Genomic DNA, 20,228 nt, shown 5'->3' with positions numbered 1-20,228 from the left:
CTGGGGGCTGCCCCAAGGGCCCCGCAGGTTTGGGCTCTCTGAACTGGGGCCACCGCTGACCTCTGCAGTAGATTTGACTGGCCAAATACATCTCATCAAAGCAGCCTGTTAGTTGCTGCCATTGTATAAATGTGTTCAGAATTTGGCACCCACCTATTTATACTCACTTCTTTCCAGGGCAGACTGCAAATATGCACTTCGTTGAAACCAATCTGCTAAGTTTTGAACTGCCTGGAGCTACGATTCGCAATGGGTGGCAGATGCTTGTGGTTGCAAGCCCGGAACATCTGGGATAAGCTAGCTATTCCCCTGACACAGGAACCCGCATTCTCTTTGAAGAAGCTCTTAAACCTTTTTCTTGCTCACTTGTCAGATAAAGCAAGCTATTAGTGCCCGTTCAGTGCCATTTGCTCTTTTAAATGAAGTAACTTAAAGGAAGATTTACTAGATGTGGCTGGGGGGGGAGTCACAGTGCCAGGATGCTGTTGCCTTTATACCCTCTGAGTTAGTGGGACCTGGTGTATCAATACATGCGGGTTGGCACACATGCATGCCCCCATACTGCTTGTAGTATAGGTGTCTGTGTATCTGCATACGCAGAGCTCCCTGAAGAAAGTTGCACAGTACTTTGGAGCGGCGGTATTCTGAAATTCCATCCTTAGGTGGAATTTTAAGGAATATATGTTTATGGAAGTAAGGTTGTTTGCAAGCCTTTAAAAATTGGTTGATTCCCGGTGCTTGGATAGCTAGGCAGCAACAGATCGAAGTCCCCGTGTAGTTGAAAAGGTTTTGTATCTTTCAGTGTCACAATCTCTAATTTGTTGAGATGCATGTGAAGGATCAGCAACTAACGTGCATCTGGGGATTAAGGCAGCTTTGCTATCCAATCTGAAAGCTAGCATATTCTAAAAGATTTTCAAAGTCTCGGAAGGCAGTGAAGTGCTTTACTGATTTTTATGTCTTTGAAAATCTCTATTTAGTGTGCCTGGTGGAATTATATAAACACATGCTGCCAGCTGTCTGACACCAACAGATACCACCCAGAGCATTTAAGTACCGAAGTGATAGGCCTGCGAAGATAGAGACATTGCTCTCACTGTGCAAGCACCCATGCAAAAAGACTAAGACTTGCTAATTCCACGTGACACTTGCTCCTTTAAAAGTTTGCTGTAATTTTTCCCCTGCCACCTCTCCTACCCCAGCAGTATACTGGTGGTTATGCTGTAAGAAAAATAATACATGTTTTCATTATATATCTCTAGAAGGGAGTTGCCATCATGATACAAGTTTTTCTGCGGCAAGAAGAAAAGGAGCAGTCTGATCTCTTCCTCGGCAGCCTCAGCCTATACCATTGTGCTTGGGGATCTTTTAGCTAGGGAGGGGCCGAACTTATTCTAAAGGTTAAGATAAAAGCAAAATAAACCAGCAAACCCATTCCTTTACTGTCTTCACTGCTCTTCAGCTCCAGTCCCACATTCCACATGTAGTCCAGGGGCCCAGGCAAGAAGTTGCTGTAGGGCAGCCCAGGATGAAGGGAGGCCCTAAAGCAGGAGTTTAGGAAGTTTTATTTGTTGAGTGCTTCAGGTTTTGGGTCTTGCTGGTGCCAGGCTCTGCTCTATTAAACATGATGATTCCTGAGTCGGATGCTCTATTTTGTCTCATCTACGTGGCCCTAGACCATATCTGTGGTCCATCTTGGTATGTTCCCAGTGTCCCGGCCACCCACTGCTATGGGACATACATATGTAAGCCTTCCAGGGCAGGGCTGCATATTCCAGGTACCACCTAGCGCAGCATACACGAAAGGGCGTTCAGCTTTTCCTAAGCGCCAAGTTGATTTGCTAGGTCTAATTAGCTGATTTGGATGTCTGTCTTTCTATAACTTTCATAGTGTTTCCAACTGAACCTGCTTTTCCATTTGGGGCGCAACATGCAATGTAGATGTTACAAAGTACTACACCCCTTGGGTGTCTTTACTGAGACCGAAACTCTCACTTGTTTTTGTTATCATTCAGCTTGGTTTGTAAATGTTTCACTGCCTCTGCTCCGTGCTAGCTGTGGTCGTGGAGTTTCAGATGCTGCAGTATCTGCTGTTATGCATGGGGATGGGGGTTATTTGTGTTCCATTTAGCTTTGCAATTAGGAACAATCTATTTTTACTCTAGCTGCAAGGCATCAAGACTTTTTCCTGCTTGTTTCTTTGGAGTGAACTTGATGGGCTAAATTGTTTAGTTTTTGTGGAGAAAAATCAGTAATGAGATGGAAGCAGTTAAGAGCAAGCAGTTAAATCAAAAAGAAAAATGAAAAAAACCCCAAGGAGATTCACTTGTCTAAAACCTTTTTTTTTTTTTTTTTGACATTAGATTTAGACTTTCAGATTAGATTGGAAGATGTTTCAACAGACGGAGTCTTCTGAAAACATGGTGGTTGTTGTTGTCTGGATGTCTCTGATGGTCTCTGTGTTTTGATCCTTCTTCATGACTGGAAGATAAATTTTTCTTTTCTTCTTTTCTCCTTGGATAGGAAAGAATGCATTTTCACCATCGACCCATCAACTGCCAAAGATCTTGATGATGCTTTGTCCTGTAAACAACTCCCTGACGGTATGAGATATATTTTACAAAATATTTCTCAGTGTTTATATTCAGCTGTTGACACATTCGTATATATAATTTGTCATGAAGTATTCTTTACCAAATATGAGTAGAGTAATAAACTAGTTTTTCTTTTGTTGCTTTAATTGCCTGTTTTCAGAAATCTTAGAGCAGACATCTTCAAGCTGCACTCTGAAGTAGTTTTGGTGTCAGGAAATGCAGAACCATAGTGTTTTGCATAATCAGAGCTGTAATTTGATTTGAGCAGATCTCAGCTGTCTCCTGTCATTACGGGAGTTACAGCTGAATAGCTAACATGCCAGTCTTGCAGACTGAAGCCTAGTGAAACTTTGACCTTGAATACGCAGTCCCTGGATAAAGGAATCCATTTTTTTGAAGGTCACTGGCTGAATTGCTTTTTGGTGTTTATAGGATGCTGGGAATTGTCAGATGAGCAGAGCGTGCCTTATAAGTTGTGTTATTCTTCTCATTGCCTTTTAAGCTTTCTGGTCTGCCTTATTTGTACTTTTACTATGCCGTAAGCCAACAGAACAGAAAGTAAAGCTCCAGAAGCCAAATCTTGATGATTCTGACTTAAGGAACTTCCCTCTTGCAAGTTTACTTTGCCATCCAAGTTCTGCTCATTTAGTTTGATGAGATCCAGTAACAGACTTAGTTAGAAATATTGCATGATTTGATTAGCCCATCCACCACTAATAAAGAAGATAAAGTGATTTTTTTGTGTGTGTTTAGTTTTTCTTGCTCTTGTTAATCATCACAATATGATGATATCAAAGACATCATTCCCTGTTTTTTGGGTTGATTTCATTCTGTGCAATGTGGCCAATGGATTGTCATGTCATTTAGACCCAGGTACAGAATAGTATTACAGGGCTATAAAACCGATAAAAAAATCAGAGGTGAAAGAAAATTTGAGGCCAATAAAATTATTTCTACTTAGACTGTACAATAGCAGTTTTGAGGCAAGATTAAGGAAAAATTGCAGTTCTATTTCACAGAAAATTTAAAGTCTTCTTGAGAGATCCTAAGCTGAACTCTGTTCTCCCTCTTTCCACTTTGTCATCTGAATTATCTGTAGATTTATGACAGTCTTGTGATCCCACAGCCCCTCAGATCAGAGGTATTGAAAATCTGGCTTCTGAGCCTCTACTGATCACCTACGGGTGGGTTTTAGATGCTGCAGGAAACCATTCACTGAGCTGGTTTGTAGTGCATACATCTGCATTTTTCTCTTATCCGCCATTTGCAGAAAGTGTTCAAGGAGAATATCTGTTTGAACAAGAATTCTTCTTTCCCAGAAAGTCTGCAAAGCCATTGCAGGGCTGTCGCTCGTACTTGGCACTTGTTGATATACCTGCCGATCGGGGGTGCGGCCGCACTCTGAAGTCTGCCTTGTGCCTCCGACCCCAACTGCAGAAAATGCTGTATGAGGCCTCTTGCTGCAGTCTACATGGAAGGAGACATACCATTACAGAAGGGATCCTCTACTTGTAAGGTCCATCCGAGATGGTTCTAGGTGTTACTGGGCTGTTACTTGATCGTGGGAGCTCTGTAGCCTGGCGGCTACAAATCCCCTTGTGATGCAGAAGTCAGTGGCTGCAGCGCTGCCCCATGCCCTGATCAAGCCTCTTTGGAACAAGTCCTTCTCATGCAATCCAACTGAGGGAAAAAAAAACCAAGCGGAAATTTTTTTTTTAAAAAGTTGCCTTCTGAGTGGACTTCATTCATGCTGCTGTGCTTTGCCAGTCTTCCCTGCTTTGTTGCTTTTTGCTCTTCTCTGTACAGGCATGAGGCAGAGGGAGCTGCCTGCATGTAGAGGAGAAAGAAAACACCCAAGGCCTCTTGGCCTGTTTATTTCTGACTTGTCCTTCTCCCAGGGGCTGTGTCAGGCCTGTGCTGGCCTCCTGGAGCCTCCACATGAAGGTTTTCCCTGCCCTTCCCTGATCTTCTATGAAGGCTAAGGAATATGTGAAAGGATCATGTCAAAGCCATGCTTTCAGGGGTTGTCTTTACCTGTATATAACACGGGAGCAGGCACAGTTCTCTGTCCCAGGGTACTCTGTTATTTCAAAGGTGATCTTGGATGCACTTACCTGAGTGGACAGAGGATGCTTCTGCAGTCAAAGATAACACTTCCTTTTCCCAGGAAAACCAGGCAGTTCGGAAAGAAAGGTAAAATGGACCAGACAACAGCATCACTCCGCATAGAGAAAGTTTGCAAAGCTCAGTTTTTCAAATAAAACAAAAGTAGAAGGTGCAGGAACCTTTCTTCTCTTTCAGTTCCCCAAAATACACTTTGTCAGCGTGTTTTAGAAGAGACATGAAGAAACCAGGAAGGAGTAGAGGACAGGGCACAACTGTCTTCCTGAGAGTAAAAGTAAAGATTTGCTTGGCTTATATACAAAATTTATAGGATGGGAAATCCCGTGTGGATTTAGTGCTTTTGCAAGTTTCACGTCCATCTCAGGATCATTATACACACCCCACTTTCCTCCAGATGAGCCTCAGAAGAGAAAATCCAAGAGGCAGAGGAGTGAATGCACCCCTTGGTGGCTGACCCAGCCCAAAGGTTTTTGTTTGCACCCCACCCTTCCCCCATCTCATTTTCCATGAACCATTAAGTGGGAGCCTGCTTGCAGCAGCCCTTTGTGTGCCAGATCTCTCTGCCTTTTGGCTGGAGCAGTGCATCCTCCAGCGGGCTTGTTCCGCCCTGGCCTCCTCTCAATGAGAAGGTGCTCTGAGCTGGAGCCTTTTTTAAGAGTGATCTTATCTGTGCCCATCCTGGGCATCGTGCCCTCTGCCTCTCCTTTTGGCCTCAGGTCTGCCGTGGGAGTGGTGCCCATACTTCATCACAGCACTGCCTCAGCCTTAGGCCAAGGAAAGTCACCCCCTGGGAAAGCTAGTTTTGATGCCAGTGAATGTCCCAGGGACCAGGTTTTAAATCAGTGTGGAAAGAACCACCATGGAAATACCCTTTCTTTTATTTTGAAATCTGTGGTGTTTATTCTGAGGAGACCTTGTGGCTCTGAAGGAAGTACAGACAGGAAAACAGGCCTTGATGGTCTTTGATGCAGTTATCATCAGTTAAGGAGGGAGCTGAGGAGCTGAGTGGGAGCGAGCAGCATAAAAAGACTGCAGGAAACCATTTGCGTCCTTCAAGCAGGCATGGTGGCTGGCTGGACAGCTCAGCGTGGGTCCCCAAGCAGGCGGAGGAAGGAAATCTCAGTATTGTATCTGTGCTGCAATGTTTGTTTAAAACATGAGATATCTCTGAAGCAGAAATGTCCAGTCTGGTAGCTGGAATCACGTCCATCTCCATTTTTAAGGCTCCTGATGTTGTGCAAGGAGATGCTTGCAGAATCTTTTTAGTGAAGATGAGTAATAAAAGCAACTAAGAACCGTACTGATGGACTCTTGTCCATTATCCTCCCAATGTGCTGCTGTTTGAGACACAAACTTGATCCAGCATTTCACGAACCTTTTCCTCTGCCAACTATGGTTCAGTATTGAAATGCTAAATTCCAACGGTTAAATTTTTCAAATTACTTCCTGATCTGAAGAACCCAGTCAAAACATCATTTTGTGAGCCTCCTATAAGGGATATCTGTTTCACATGCAGCTGGCAATATAAGCTATATCCTGTGCCCCTTTCTAAAGTGGCACCTCGGAGATACAGCTGCAGAGCTTGTTGCCCAAGAGACAAGGTGCTCAATCCTCAGCCAGGGTGTGAGCATCACAGAGTGTCTGTTCCTAGCAGGAGAAAGTAACAGAAATGTGTGTATTTACATTACCTGACATATGCGCTCTTCACTGCAGTCCTTATTTTGCATCCTGATGGGGAATTAGCATTTAGAGCTAGTTCATTACCATCAACCTGTTCCTGGATGGGACTGGGCTCTACCCAACTGGGAAGACTCTTCTCTTCAGCTTCTGGCACTGGGGACTTCAGCCCTCAGACCTGTCCTTTGCAGATGGCAGGAGGAGACATCCAGATCCATTTTGTATCACAAGTTCCTGGGACATTTTCTTGCATGCAAATTGAATCTCTGTGGATTCATTACTTTTTGGCCCACTGTGAGCTGATAGCCTTACTCGGTGATTTTCAGCCTGTGGTCCATTGACTACTATGGCACTACGTAGATTGTTATAGGCCCATGCAATGTGGTTGGCAAAAGCAGGGATATAAATCCATCAGCATATGTGAAATTTTTTAAGATATCTGTACTTTGACTTAAAATTTTTCAGGAATTTGCAAATTTAGAAAGGTCCAAACCCAGTGTCGGGAGTCCTTTGGGTTCACTTCTTTGTGTTCACTTGCTTGCAAAGCGACAGCCATTCCCAACTCTTCGGTGTTAAGGAGAGCCCCTGTGGGAACCTAAATCTTGTGCTTAATAGAGCCTCTTGATATGTTTTGGAGGTACCCTGAGGATTTTTGGCTTTAAAAGTTGCTATGCTAGCTGCAATTATTATGACAAAGAGTTGTTTTAGAGGTTAAGAGCTTATCCAGGGCTGGCAAGGCTGCATCTCTCATGAGGGCAAAGTTGTGTTAAGAGTTAACACGGCTTTTATTCCAAATGTAAACGTGGTTACAAGAAATTATTATTTTTTCCATCTTTTTTGCCCATATGTAAAACACTTCAAAAAAAAAAAACAAAACACCACCAAAAACCCCCAGCATGAGCAAACCACATATCTGGCATCCTCATGATGTCAGGAGATCTCCAAAAACCAACAGAGAATGCAGAAACCAATTCAGAAAATGTCTCTCTGTTGGTGTATAGCATCCATAATAACTACAAGAAAAAAGCAACCACTCGTTGCCTGCACTTTGTTTGTCAGACAGCTAAATCGGTGCATTTCAGAAGATTTTGAAGAATGAAATTGTCTTTGTCCTCAAGCATTCATTGCTAATTTATTCAAGACTGAGGCATTTTCTTTATCTTGAAGGATCTTAGGCAACAAGCAGAGAGATAAGGGACTGTTTTTGCACCTTTGCTTAATTTTAAAACTTCCCAGTGTAACCCTTACCAGTTCCAGTGACTGGATGGAGGACTCGCCCTTGCTACATCCTCAGCAAAAGATGGAAAGGAATTTTTTGCAGAAGTGATCCACAAATCTATCATGAAGAACTACCCGGTAGCAGAGTGTCACTAGCAAAGGAAGCATGGGATAGTTGTGGGCATAGCTGTATTTTTAATGGAGCTCGCAGTAGGATATTGCAGCAGCTGGAAACTTTTCAGGGATACATGTCTTAAGTGGGCCAGTCTGGTTTTGAGAGGATTTTATATTGGAGTCTGCTTTTGATTAACAGTCGTGCTCCTCGTTATTGTTTAATGATAGCAGTAGGGAGGTAAGCTTGCTGTTCGCATTTGTGAGTGTATATTTTAAAAGACATCAGCTCCAATAAAGAAGGAAAATAGGGTTATTTATGTAACAGCTTTAGAAGTATGAACGAACTGTACTCCGTTTAGATGACTCAGCATGATCTTGGAGTAAAAGATGGATCTGGACTGCACCTAATTTCTCCAGCCTTTGTAGAGCTGTTTCAGGGTAGCTTGAGGTTTTAAGCAAGTTCATTTCAGTCAATACTCTTTCGTGATCCTTTCTGCACATCTTCTAGCAAATTACTGCAGCCAGGAGCATACAACAGAGCCGGTCTCGGTTTGTATGAATGTTGCAGAGCGTTCACAGAAAACAACCATACCACTTTCAAGCCTGAATGTTTTCACCCAGGGTGCAGACATTTAAAGATTTATTCTGATCTCATCGTGTAAGAGCACACCAGGTGACCTGCATGTCCCAGTGGCACTAGGCAAGTTTCCCACACTTGCCAAACCTCTTCTGGGAACAGTTGGCAAGTGGTGTTTTTATTTCTGGTAATGTACACATCTAATGCAGTTGTGTTTGAAGGCTGCTTACTGGTAGGAACAGAAATGACATTTGACAAATCTAAAGGCAGACAATTCCATCTAGCAAAATGTCGGGCTGTGTCGCGAAGGAGGCAGCAAAATGATTGGGGTGCATTTCTGAGGGGTTGTCTTACCCGTGTGCAGGTCTTTTGATGCTGATTTCAAAGCAGCACTTTGGGCTGTACTGACAGCACTTCTGTACATCTTTTTGTATGTTTATTGATGGCTAACATGGTTCTCACTGTTGTTCGTTCATTCCTGTATCCCTACAATCTTTCACGAAATAATTCAAGTTTAAGTCATTTAAATCTTATTCTAGGAGGAATTGTACTGCAGAACAGAAATATATTCTATTCTATTTATGTCCTTAGTGACATTGGTTGTCTGCATTTTGGAGCAAGGTGATCTATAGATACATTTATTGAATCTTCCCAGTATTTACCTGATGACCTAAGCAAATAAGATTTCTGCAGTATACTGCTCCCTGGTTTTTCTCTTCCCTTTAAATCTGTTCAACCTGTTGGTGAATTTAAATCAAACATACCTGAGGGGAATGGGATAAAAACGTCAAACACATTGTGTTTCTGTAAGTGTAATGAAAATGGTGTATAAGCAAAGAAGAGAGCTTCTCTTAGTGACCCAAATCTGGGAAGAGTGCAGCATGACCTTTCTCCTCAGCAGACACCAGTGAATCCACTGTGGGCTGCAGTTTTCAGAAATAGATCTGCAGAGAGTGAGGACTTACATCTCTGTTCAAGGAGCCTATTTAACACATTTTGGTAAACCAAAAAATGTTTTGCCAAATGTTAGTAAAATTATCCCTTGTCTACTGCAGGCTTATGGATACTGGGGCTGCTTTTCTTAGACCTCATGGACACCTTAGTAGACATCGCTAGTGCGTGAGCTCCAGCATCTTGTGCCTGAAAAACACCTGTAGAGCCCTGGTAGCCCTGAGATGTTCTCTGCCATCCCAGGTGACCACCTGCTCTTCTTCTCCTTCCATCCTTGTTCTTTCCTGATGTAGGTTGCAAACATTTGGGTTGTTTTAATTTTGCAATGTGTGCACTTATACTTTGCTTTTTAAGACATAAGTATTCCCTCTTCTATTCAGCTTTGTCCCTCTGGCCACTTAAGGACTGTAGGGTGAAATTTGCTCTAGCAACACATGGTATAGGACCTTTCAGCTAATCTATTTGGTTCCTGCAGCGCAGAGTATAGGAAGAGTTTGTAATTGAAGTCATGCTGGGCTGACTTGCTTAAGATAAACACTGAAGAATGGACTAGTGTTGAATCAAAAGTTACATTATGAAATTACTATGCTTCCGTCTTTGTAAGATGTTTAAGATGAACAGACACCAGACTCAGCTTAGAGAGAACATAACAGAAACCCCACATTGATATATGAGTCAAATGTAAAATGACCATAAACTGCAATTTACTTAAATTTATTGCAGGAGTCAAATATGGGAAAAATAAAGAAGACCTACAAGGAGTGGGATTGTGCATAACATTTGGTCAGTTTTTCCTTTGGTATCAGACATAATTAGCTCGGCTCTCCTGTTACCTGCTGATTAGTCTGGTGGGTTTTTCTTGTGTCACTAGGAAAGTGAAAAAGACATATTGCAGTGATTAGAAACAGGTACATATCCCTTCTTTCTATCGAGGGCTTGTGGTTGCAGATTCTTTGAAATATGCAAAATACACTCAGGTCTGTGCCAAATCCAGATCCCTGCTGTGTCCCACAATGTAATCCCGTGTAATGCTGGGGAACTGCAGCATGTACAGTATATTTTGCCTCTTCTTTTAAAGTAACATGGGGTTGTGTGTGGAAGCACACATCACTTCCAATTTCCAAGTGCAGGGCTGAGTGGAATCAGAGGGCTGGATTGCGTCACCTTTCCTCCACTGAACCTCTCTCTTGAAATCAGTGAGACAACTTGACAACGTAGGGCTCCCCCCAGCTTGAGTGGAAACAGGGCAGCTTGCTCCAAACTGATGGTGGTTGAAAGGGAATAGACTGAGCCTAATCCCCAGACAAGTGCATTAAACTGGATGATAAGGTATTGCGGTGGAGATTAAGAAAGTTTGGATTTGGTTGGAGCATTGATTGCTGGAACATAATTTGTTAAAACATTTTTTGCATGTATTTGAAAGCTACTTGTGAGAAGATTGGTTAAAAGCTTGGTTAAGCAAAAATGGGCAGGGTTTGTTACTGGTAATTCATATTTATTGCACTGGATTTTTGTATCAAGTATAGATATTTTATAAAGACTCCATCCTTATCCCAAAAGTTTTTTTTTTGGTCAGTACACAAAGAATGCTGTAGGGGAAAAAGACACAGGATTAAAACAAAATAAAAGGTAGATTGTCTATGAAGGACTAATCTAATGAAGACCATGGCTGCAGAACATGCAAACAGATGTGCAAATACCAGTAGAATTACTCATAAAAGTGAGTTTACTTTTCTGCAGGGAGGAGAGATGCTCTGGGCGAAGTCGCCTTCCGGATTGTTTCAGTTCATAAATTCAGGACCTGGGACAATTCCCCAAAGATTTAGAGGCGCAGGATTTTATGTCCCGGCGGATCTCACTACTATTTGTGGATACAGACTTAAAAACAATAGTGTCTGATTGTATATTGAAGAAAAAAACCAAATGCCTTTAAGGAGCTAGGTAATGGGGAGAGGATCCAGAAATTGCTGTACAAAGAGATCTAAAAGCACTTTGTCTAGGATTTCTGTTCATGAAAAAAGACCTCAGGGACCAGGAGGGTCTTTAGAGAAGAACCGCAAATGATAGGTGATGAACAGATAGAGCTAGACAAAACAGGATTTTTCACTAAATTTAGCAGATAAGAATCAGAAGATATGTGAGGAAGATAAACTTTAAAAGGGTACAAATAGCTAGGAATATTTTCCCACATGGTTAACTTCAGTCATATGTTCTGTTGCATGCAGGCAGCAAAGAAGTTACTGCTGTATATATTCTTTATTAACAACTTTCTTAAATGGCAGGATCCCTCAGAATCACTGGGCTACTGTTTTAATTTATTGCAATGCAGGGGGTTCAGAACCCAGCTGAACAGGAAAAACATCTTACAGTGCAATTCACTACAGTATTTCTTGATTGTTGACTATTATGCTAGTTACATAGAAAGAGTAAAACCGGGTGCAGATGGAAATATTTTGGAAATCTTTCAAAAAATAAACAAAAAAGTTGGATGGCTAAAAGTGAAATCTCAGTGGCTGCCTTCTGTTCTCAAAGAAGTTGAAATGTCAAGGCTGTTTGGTGGAAGTACCTTGTACGTGTTTGGCCTAGCACTAAATCCCAAGGTCTCTTTGAATGCCTGAGAACGCTTGATATCACAAAAGGGACTGACCTAGCAGTAGAGAGAGGCTGGTCCCTCCCCACTCTAAACCTTCATTTCAGGAACAGGATGACATCCTACACCCAAAATGTTTGTAATTCATCTTGAAAGCTGCTGGGTGCCACTTCCCATCTCTTTAAATTCAAAGACTACTGATTTCCTGATAGAGTTAGTCTCTTGAATAGGCCTTGGAATAGTGATAAAAACAATTCGTGACATGAATACCAGAAATTGTCCTTTTACCTTCATCATGTTGGCTGGAAACCTCGCTGCTAATACACTGCTAGGAACCTCCCTTGGTCACTTCTCCCTGTCAGCAAGGATTGCTTTCTGAGCTGGGAATCTGAGTTCACAGCAGCACAATCGTTGCCTCGGTGTCCTGCTTGACATCTTGTCTTGGTGAAGGGTTGAAGATCCATCTGCCAAGTGCTTGGGATAGACTCCAAGTAGCAAAGATTCATGTTGGGTCTAAGTCTACTCATCTAGAGGTTCTCCCAGGGATGACCATATAGCAAGTACTGGCATTCAGTGTATAAATCTGATGTATTTGAGGTTTGTAACTCCTCTTCATTTTGCTCATTGCACTTGAAACTTGCAAAGAAATCAATACAATTTATAAAACCTCTAAGTGGAACTTGCTATTTTGGCACCTCACAAAGTCTGCTAGGCACTTGTGCAGGCACAGAGGAAACGAGCTAACCCGTGACCCTCTGGAGTGTAAACAGGTACCAGCATAGGAATGCGGGGAAAACCTGCACGGGCAGAAGGTGGGACATAGGCATCGCTGCATAAGGAACCATTGTGTCTGGTCTCAGTCTGCCAATGCTGGACACATTTGGTGTATCAAAGAAATGGCACATTCTCTTTGTTTTCCATCATTATACTGTCTGTCCCCAACTGTCCTGTGTTCTGACCTAACTTTCACTATTAAAATACTTGTGCCCTGCTTGCATCTGTATTTTCCTGCTTGTATCTTGCTCAGCAGTGTGAACAAATCTTTATGCTGTGTGCTTATTCTGTTGGATATCATTCCCTGTGTCCTTCAGTCTGCAATTAAATGTTTTATCTGGTACATGCTGTGTAAATTCTGTCCTTCTAAGTATTTAGTGTTTTTCCCTCAGGAGAATTCCGTCCTTGTGTAAGTATCCAACTTAATGGTGCAGTGGTACTACTTGCACAGATGAGCTCTTTTATTCTTCTCAGGAGATATTGAAGGTATGGTGTAGGCAGTAGGTGCATTCTGGATGGCAGCATCTCCTGTCACAAGGTGATTAAGAACTGACGTAGGTTTGCTGGTGACCCACAGGACAGGACAGTCATGTGTTATGTTTCTCTGTCTCGGTATCCTAATATGTTCTGTGAGGTCTGGAGACCTGAACTCTGATTGATCACCGGCTTAGATGTTTCCAGCTCATGGGATCTGGAAGTTCAGAGAACACCACCAGCATGAAGATCTACCCCATGTTCCCTTGGGAGGATCGACCTTCCCACTCTCTTGAGAGCCTGAGAGGGCCTCATGCTGACAAAGAGCCATCTCTGAGTGTACTCTTCAGGGCTGGGCAGTGTGGGGGAGCACCTTCCTTGCAGGGGCTTTAAATGCTAATCTTAGCCAAAGTATTTGAAATGGTGCTTAACCGATCTGGTTTGTGCTGGTTTGTATATAAAACTAAGGGCTCTGTAGTGCACGATGCATGAAGTGCCACGTTACAGAGGTGTCCTGGCTTTGTTTTGAGGTATAAAAGGTAGCTTTTAAATTCTATCAAGTGGTTTTAGGACACTGCTGAATTTATTAGCTGCTACAGACAAAAACTGTATGCAATTCACATGGAAGACCTGCTCCCAGCATTTAATTTAGTAATAGATAAAGACTCCTCATAATTCTGAAACTATTTAAAGAATTGCTGATGGCTCATGGAAAACTCTGGAAAGTATTCTGCTTAGGAAGGGCTCCTTTCCTCGTATGTTTTTCTGCTTTTCATCTTTGCTTGTCCTTCATTACACTTAATGAACACGAGTTTTGTTTTGTACCTTACCTGGAGCCAATCCCAAATTGGTTTGTAAAATCATAGTTGTCTCTATAACATTCAGTTGATGCCAGAGACAAAATGGCCAAAGGTCAGGGTAGATGAGACCCGAATAAAACAGTGCTTTAAAAGTCACTACAAAGCAGGTAGGAGTTATTCTGGACTTTAGACTCATTGATGTCCCACACTGACCTTTTAACTTAAAGAAGAAAAAAAGAAAATAACAAAAACCCTGTTGTGCTTTATTTTTATGAAATGCTCTGACTATTTCCCGGTTCTCCTGGGATCGCTGAAAGCATCACTTTGCAACGTCACCATTCCTGTCAGTGGTTTCTCAGATACTTCCAGAAATCCAGGAAGTGCCAAGACTTTCATTATGGGAAGAGTTAACATTAGAAGATGGTTTTATTTTTATTTTTTTCCCTTCGCCTGTGATCTCACCCTGTTTCTCACTTTGGAATAACTCGGGCCAATCTCGGTTCTGCTAACCTTGAGGATTCGGTCCATCTCGCAGCTCCTGAGTTTGTGCAGTTAAATGAGAAAAGTCGCAGCTTTTATTGTCTTTACATCAGCCCAGCTCCTGAAGAAAAGGATGTAAAAGTGATCTGTAAAGGCTAAAGAGTTAAAAGGTTGAAAGGAAGCAATGGTTTTAATTGTGATTTAGGAAGCAAAGGAAAAGCCCAGCCCCACCCAGCCCTTTTGCTGTTTGCAGTCTGATGCAGGAGGCACTTGAAGTGGCCGTGCTGACGTGCTGCCTGCGCCACCGCTCCCTCTCCCTTCGCCCCATGAGAAGAGTCGGGGGCCTGACCTTGGCTGCCTCTCCAGGTGCTACAAACCCAGAAAAAAGTGACTAAGCGTAGTTCAAAGAAGAGCTCAAATATCTTGAAACCTTGGCCAGGCTGTTCCCGATGGTCTCAAAGTCTCTCTGTGGCTGCTGGGGGAAGGGGGCTGTTTCTGTGGGACGTTTCTCATGCCAACCAGTGGCAGAGGGGCTTGGATAGGGACATCTCCTAGAGGCAATGCCTGGTAGTATGTAGTATTTTGTGGATCATTACCCTTTAGAGGTGCTTACTGTTTGTTTGGGCAGACAGTTTTTGCTCTTTTGAAGTTGTTGCAACATTTACTGAAGTCATATTTAAACTTGGTTGGAAAAGTTGCTGCTCTGCACCCCGGGGATTTGTCCTACTGTCTTGAGATACAGGATTCTGACTCCTTTTGCCAGAGTCTTTTTGTGAGGTTATGTCAAGGAAGAGACCTTTAGAGAAGGAAAAAGCTATTACTTGATTTAAAAAAGGTGTAATTAGTTGCATTTCGGTTGGCTAAAGGACCATCATGTGATAATTTAAAAAATTTGGTTTCCTGGTAAACAAGTTAATGGATTTATGCTCAGTTGCACTGCGCTTTCAAAAAGCAAAATGGCCCTAGGCCCTTGTTATTTTAAAATAAGTAAAATAAAACACACTGTCTGATTTTCTGAACAATATCTTGGCTTCCTGCGGTGGAAAAGTAACCTCAGCTGAGAATTAAAGCCACCCACCTTTGTGTTCAAGCTCCAGAGCAGACAAATAACTCGCTCTTTCCATGGTTCCACTTTTATTTTTGTATTAAGCTCTTGTCCTTCTCTTCTCCATCTTTCTTTTTTTTTTTGCTTTCCCACTTGCTCTTTTCTCCCACTCACACTGTCATTCTCTTTTTGCTCTCTCTTTTTCTTCTCTCTCTGTCCCAAGAGGGACACTTCTGTAACACTTGAGCTGTGGATGGATACACATGCCAAAGAGAAACAAATGTTTGGGCTTGGATCAGGTCCTTCCTTTAAAGGCATGTGTTAAAGATCTGTGATGATCCCTAGCTACTTCTAGCAGCTTCCCCAAGTCTCAGTGCCATTTTCTGCCTCCGTGCAACTTGTGTTTGTTTTGTGTCCACCCCTGTTACTGTCTGCAGCCCCTCTGGCTGTCCCTTCTGTAACCGAGACCCCTGTAGAGGCTATCCTCGCCCATTTGCCCACGATCACATGTGAGAACTTGAGCCTTGGTGAAGACCCATGCTCCACTGTAGCACTGCTGATAGCAACAAAATGTGCATGTAGGTTAAAGGCCTCATTTCTCTCTCTTTATGCAAGTTTTTCATACCTTTGGCAAGACATTAAATACTGTTTTGCAGATAAGAGCAGCAGCATGGTACCCCCAGGGCAGAGGAATGGGAAAGGGCTGTAATTATTTGCTGCAAGAGTTTGGTCTAGCCAGGGAACAGCCAACTACCTTTAATTGCCGGCAGCAGGTAGGTAGTTGGCTGTTTTCTGGCTAGAGCAAACACCTTGCAATCTGCTTTGACCTCTTCTGTGTCTCCCTAACTGAGGGGTGAAGCCAGTGTAAGAAATAGTGGTTAATGCAAAAAACTTGGTATTAAATTTTAAGTTGACTTAGCACTCTAGTGTTTGTCTTCTCTCCTGAGAATGATGATGCTTGAAGGTGAGATGAAAATAAAGGGGAATATGTCTGCATGCTAGAGAATTACCTTCTGCTGTTTTATCCTTGAAGAGTTGCATTTTTAAGCTGCATGGTCCTAAAATTAGCATGTGCTAAGGTATGAAGTGAAGTTGCTTGGTCTTTCTCTCTGCATTTGTGCTAGGAGTGACTAGCGTTGCTGAAGACAGAGAAGAGGGATTTGCTGCCAGTGTGTTCCCTTGCATGCTGCTCAAATACATTCATCTCAACTTTCTAATTCCTGGGGCAAATACTTGATATGACTTGCTGGGTTGGCAGTTTTTATGGAGCATTTACAGACTGAAAGGGCCTTTTCCTTCTCTTCCAGCCCTTTCTTGCTAATCCTTTTTTGTTTATAATTTCCCTCAATAAAGAAGGAAAAAAAGTTCTTTGAACTGTTTTGTCGTAGAGAATGAGATCATCAGTGAAAAAAAAGGAACAGCTTGTTCTTTGTTCTTCTGTGAGGTGCCACCAATTCTCCTTTGATTTTGTATCAGTGTTACACACACAAGGTTTTGGAGTGGGTTCAAACACACCGGATTCCCAGATCAAGGAGCCAAACCTTCCCCAGAGCTGCTGTGTGCCTAATGCAGCATCGTGCTGGGGGAGACCTGCCACTCGTAGCTCTATCACTTGGTAAGCTTCGAGAGGGGATCCAGGCTTCTAGAAACTTGGAGCAATACAGGTCCATTATATTTTGCTGTTCTAGCAGCCTATGTGATGGTAAACAAAAAGAGAAATTGTCTTCCTGTGCGCAGTGCTGCAAGGGCATCAGAACCGTGTTGTCTGCAGTAAGGTGGCTGTGCTGGTTTTGGCTGGGGTATAGTTAATTTTCTTCATAGTAGCTAGTATGGGGCTATGTTTTGGATTTGTGCTGGAAACAGTGTTGATAATACAGGGAGGGTTTCCTTGCTGCTGAGCAGTGCTTACACAGAGTCAAGACCTTTTCTGCTCCTCACCCCCCCCCACCAGTGAGCAGGCTGGGGGGGCACAAGAAGTTGGGAGGGGACACAGCCGGGACAGCCGACCCCAACTGACCAAAGGGATATTCCACACCATATGACGTCATGCTCAGCGTATAAGTTGGGGGAAGAAGAAGGAAGGGGGGACGTTCGGAGTGATGGCGTTTGTCTTCCCAAGTAACCGTTACACGTGATGGAGCCCTGCTCTTCTGGAGATGGCTGCCGACGGGAAGTAGGGAATGAATTCCTTGTTTTGCTTTGCTTGCGTGCGTGGCTTTTGCTTTACCTATTAAACTGTCTTTATCTCAACCCATGGGTTTTCTCACTTTTACCCTTCCAATTCTCTCCCCCATCCCACCAGGGGGGAGTGAGCTAGCAGCTGTGTGGGGCTTAGTTGCTGGCTGGGGTTAAACCACAACAGTGGCAACAAATCCTGTCCTGCTTGCACAGAGCGTTGGCTCAAGAGGAGCTTTGGTGGCTGAGTGCCCAACCCTTTCCCTATTTCTACTTGCAGACCTCAGGAGGAGAGCTCCTCTTTGCAAATGGCCTCATTATTGTGTTTTGCAGTGCATAGTGTAATTTCAAATAACACTCCTGTCTCCCATCCATCTCTGTTGCCACGTCTCTCTATTTGCAGAGGGGCTAATAGGGTACAACTGGTTAATAAAACATGTGTTGCTTGATTCTAAACTGCATTCCCTGTTGCTAAACGTCTCCCACGTAGCAGCTTTGTAGTGGTGGACTTCAAATGGGATGACAATTTTGCACCCACTTTCAGATGAAATGATTTTAAATGAAAAATCCCAGAGATCCTGAGTGAAAGAAGCCATCCAAGTGCCTTCAGCATTTTTCATTGCACTAGATGCTTCCTTCAGCTCTTGCTTTAATATCAGCATATGAAGTATCTGGCTTAATCTCCTCTACAATCTTATGTAAATTCCTTTAAAAAAAAAAAATCTTTAAACTGGTAGTGTATACCTAGCTTTAGGGGTTGTTGAGCAGCTTTAGCTTCACTGTAGGAGAATTTTAAATTTGGGGTGAAGCAAGTCTGTGGTTTGTAAAGTACTCGTTTCTGTAAGAAATTTAGGGTATAAAATCTATCATGATGGAGAGCTACATGCCAAGAATTGAAGCCTCTGTTTGCTGGAAAAGTAGATTTCTTCATCAAAATGAAGGTGGAGTAGGCCATGTGTAGCAGCCTGTGGTGTGTGGTCCATGTGGTGTCCACCCTTTCCCCCTTTTCTCTGCTCTCTGACAAGACTTTTTCAATAAACGAGTGCTGGTTTAACTCTCTTTTCCTTTCATTCAGGCCACATTTTCTTTTTTCCTTGGGAAATAACACAAGACTTACAACGTGAAATGTTCCTTTTGTGACTTTGTCATAAAAATTAATGAGACTAGAAAAACTGTTTGTGGACCTGGAAGAGAATCCTAGTGAATAGTATTTCTCTATCCACAAAGCTCTTTCATTTTAATTAGCAAATAAACCAAGAGAGAGCAGTAGGCAGGTATTTCTGTGCAGGCTTGGGCTGGTATTTTGTCTAACACATTCAAAAGCAGCGATTTGAGAGAAATCTGATTGGTTGGTCTCTGTGTTGTATCTTAACTTCTCTTGGTCTGAATTTTTTGGGGGTGAGGGAGATAGGGTGATTCATACTTGAGCAAGACAAACCCAAGAGCTGCCAGTTTGCATTATGTCAATGTATGTAAGAAAATATTTAGATAGAATTTCCATTAAAAGTTCAAAAGCAGGGGGCTCATGCTGACCCCAGCTTTTAGAAGCTCTGGTGGGAAACCTGAATGAAATGTAACTCCGCTCAATGTGTTTTCGTTGGCTAACTCCATGTTTTATTATCTCATGCAATGAGATCTTTCTTGGTTTGTCGATTTTCTACCAAGGACAAAAAGTTCATGTATGTAACAGTGCACATATTGAATTAAAGTACGATTAAAGGCATGATGTAATGACCCCCTCTCCTTTTCCTTTCGTCAATATTTGCCCGCAGGGTCAATACATTACAATATTGACTTCAAAGTATTCAATATTTTTTTACCTTCTGAGTGTGTTGGCTTCAAGTGCGTGTAATATTAAACCTGTTGGTTGAGCTGTTGGTCTAAGACTTACTGTCTAAGTAGTTTCAGGCTTGGATGCCTAATCCTGTAGAGCAGCTTTCAAGGCATGTGATAATATCATAACACAGCTGTAGGCAGCTTTCTGAGGTGAACCATTTAATCTGCAGTCTTTTCTCCCAGCTTCCTAACAAGTGGTGGAATTTGTCCCTTGGTGTGCAATGGGATTATTGCCCTCTCCCCCTGCTGCCATCATATTTACTCTCTGCAGGACCTTCCAGTGACTGTAGGTTATGTGGACAAATCTAAACCCCAGCGCTCTCGTCTTCCATGTGTGTTTCTGCTGCCTTTACATCTGTGCTCTGTTGAGCGTACAAAAGCAGCACAAAAAGCAAGATAATACTTCACGTACTTAAAGTGCTGCACAAACATGGCTTGATAAAGTTAAGTTAAAATCGTTACGAATTCAAACAGTTGCATAGGGTGGGGGCTCACTTATCTGAACTCCCAGCTGGGGGCACAGTGGGCTGGGCGGCTCTCCTAATACGAGCTTGAACCTTCTCATGCTTCCTCTTCGCCTGTATACATTTCCATTCTCACTCTGCTGAAATCTAGCACTGGTACCCATCAGAAGGGCACACGGGCCGATGTACTGCGTAATGACAGCAGCTATTAACAATTTATCCTTCAAAAACGTGACACTCTAGAGAAAGGCTTTGATAATATTCCTTGCGAGGCATATAAACAAACAGGATTGTCACCAGCGTGGTATCTTATTACGTTGTCTTCTTAAAAAAAT

At 42.7% G+C, this 20,228-nt stretch overlaps 1 protein-coding gene across 1 annotated transcript in view; it reads left to right on the top strand.

Moving 5' to 3' along the window:
- The window catches only part of DIS3L2 (DIS3 like 3'-5' exoribonuclease 2), a 196,733-nt gene that overhangs the window by 93,807 nt on the left and 82,698 nt on the right, over nucleotides 1-20,228 (top strand). The window contains 1 exon segment of the mRNA XM_009323570.1: nucleotides 2,524-2,603. Coding sequence (XP_009321845.1) covers nucleotides 2,524-2,603 — 80 coding nt within the window.

The sequence above is a fragment of the Pygoscelis adeliae genome, unplaced genomic scaffold, assembly GCF_000699105.1.
Source record: "Pygoscelis adeliae isolate BGI_AS28 unplaced genomic scaffold, ASM69910v1 Scaffold245, whole genome shotgun sequence".
Lineage (NCBI taxonomy): Eukaryota > Metazoa > Chordata > Aves > Sphenisciformes > Spheniscidae > Pygoscelis > Pygoscelis adeliae.
Note: the sequence above shows the minus strand (reverse complement) of the source record. Positions and strands in the feature narration are given on the sequence as shown.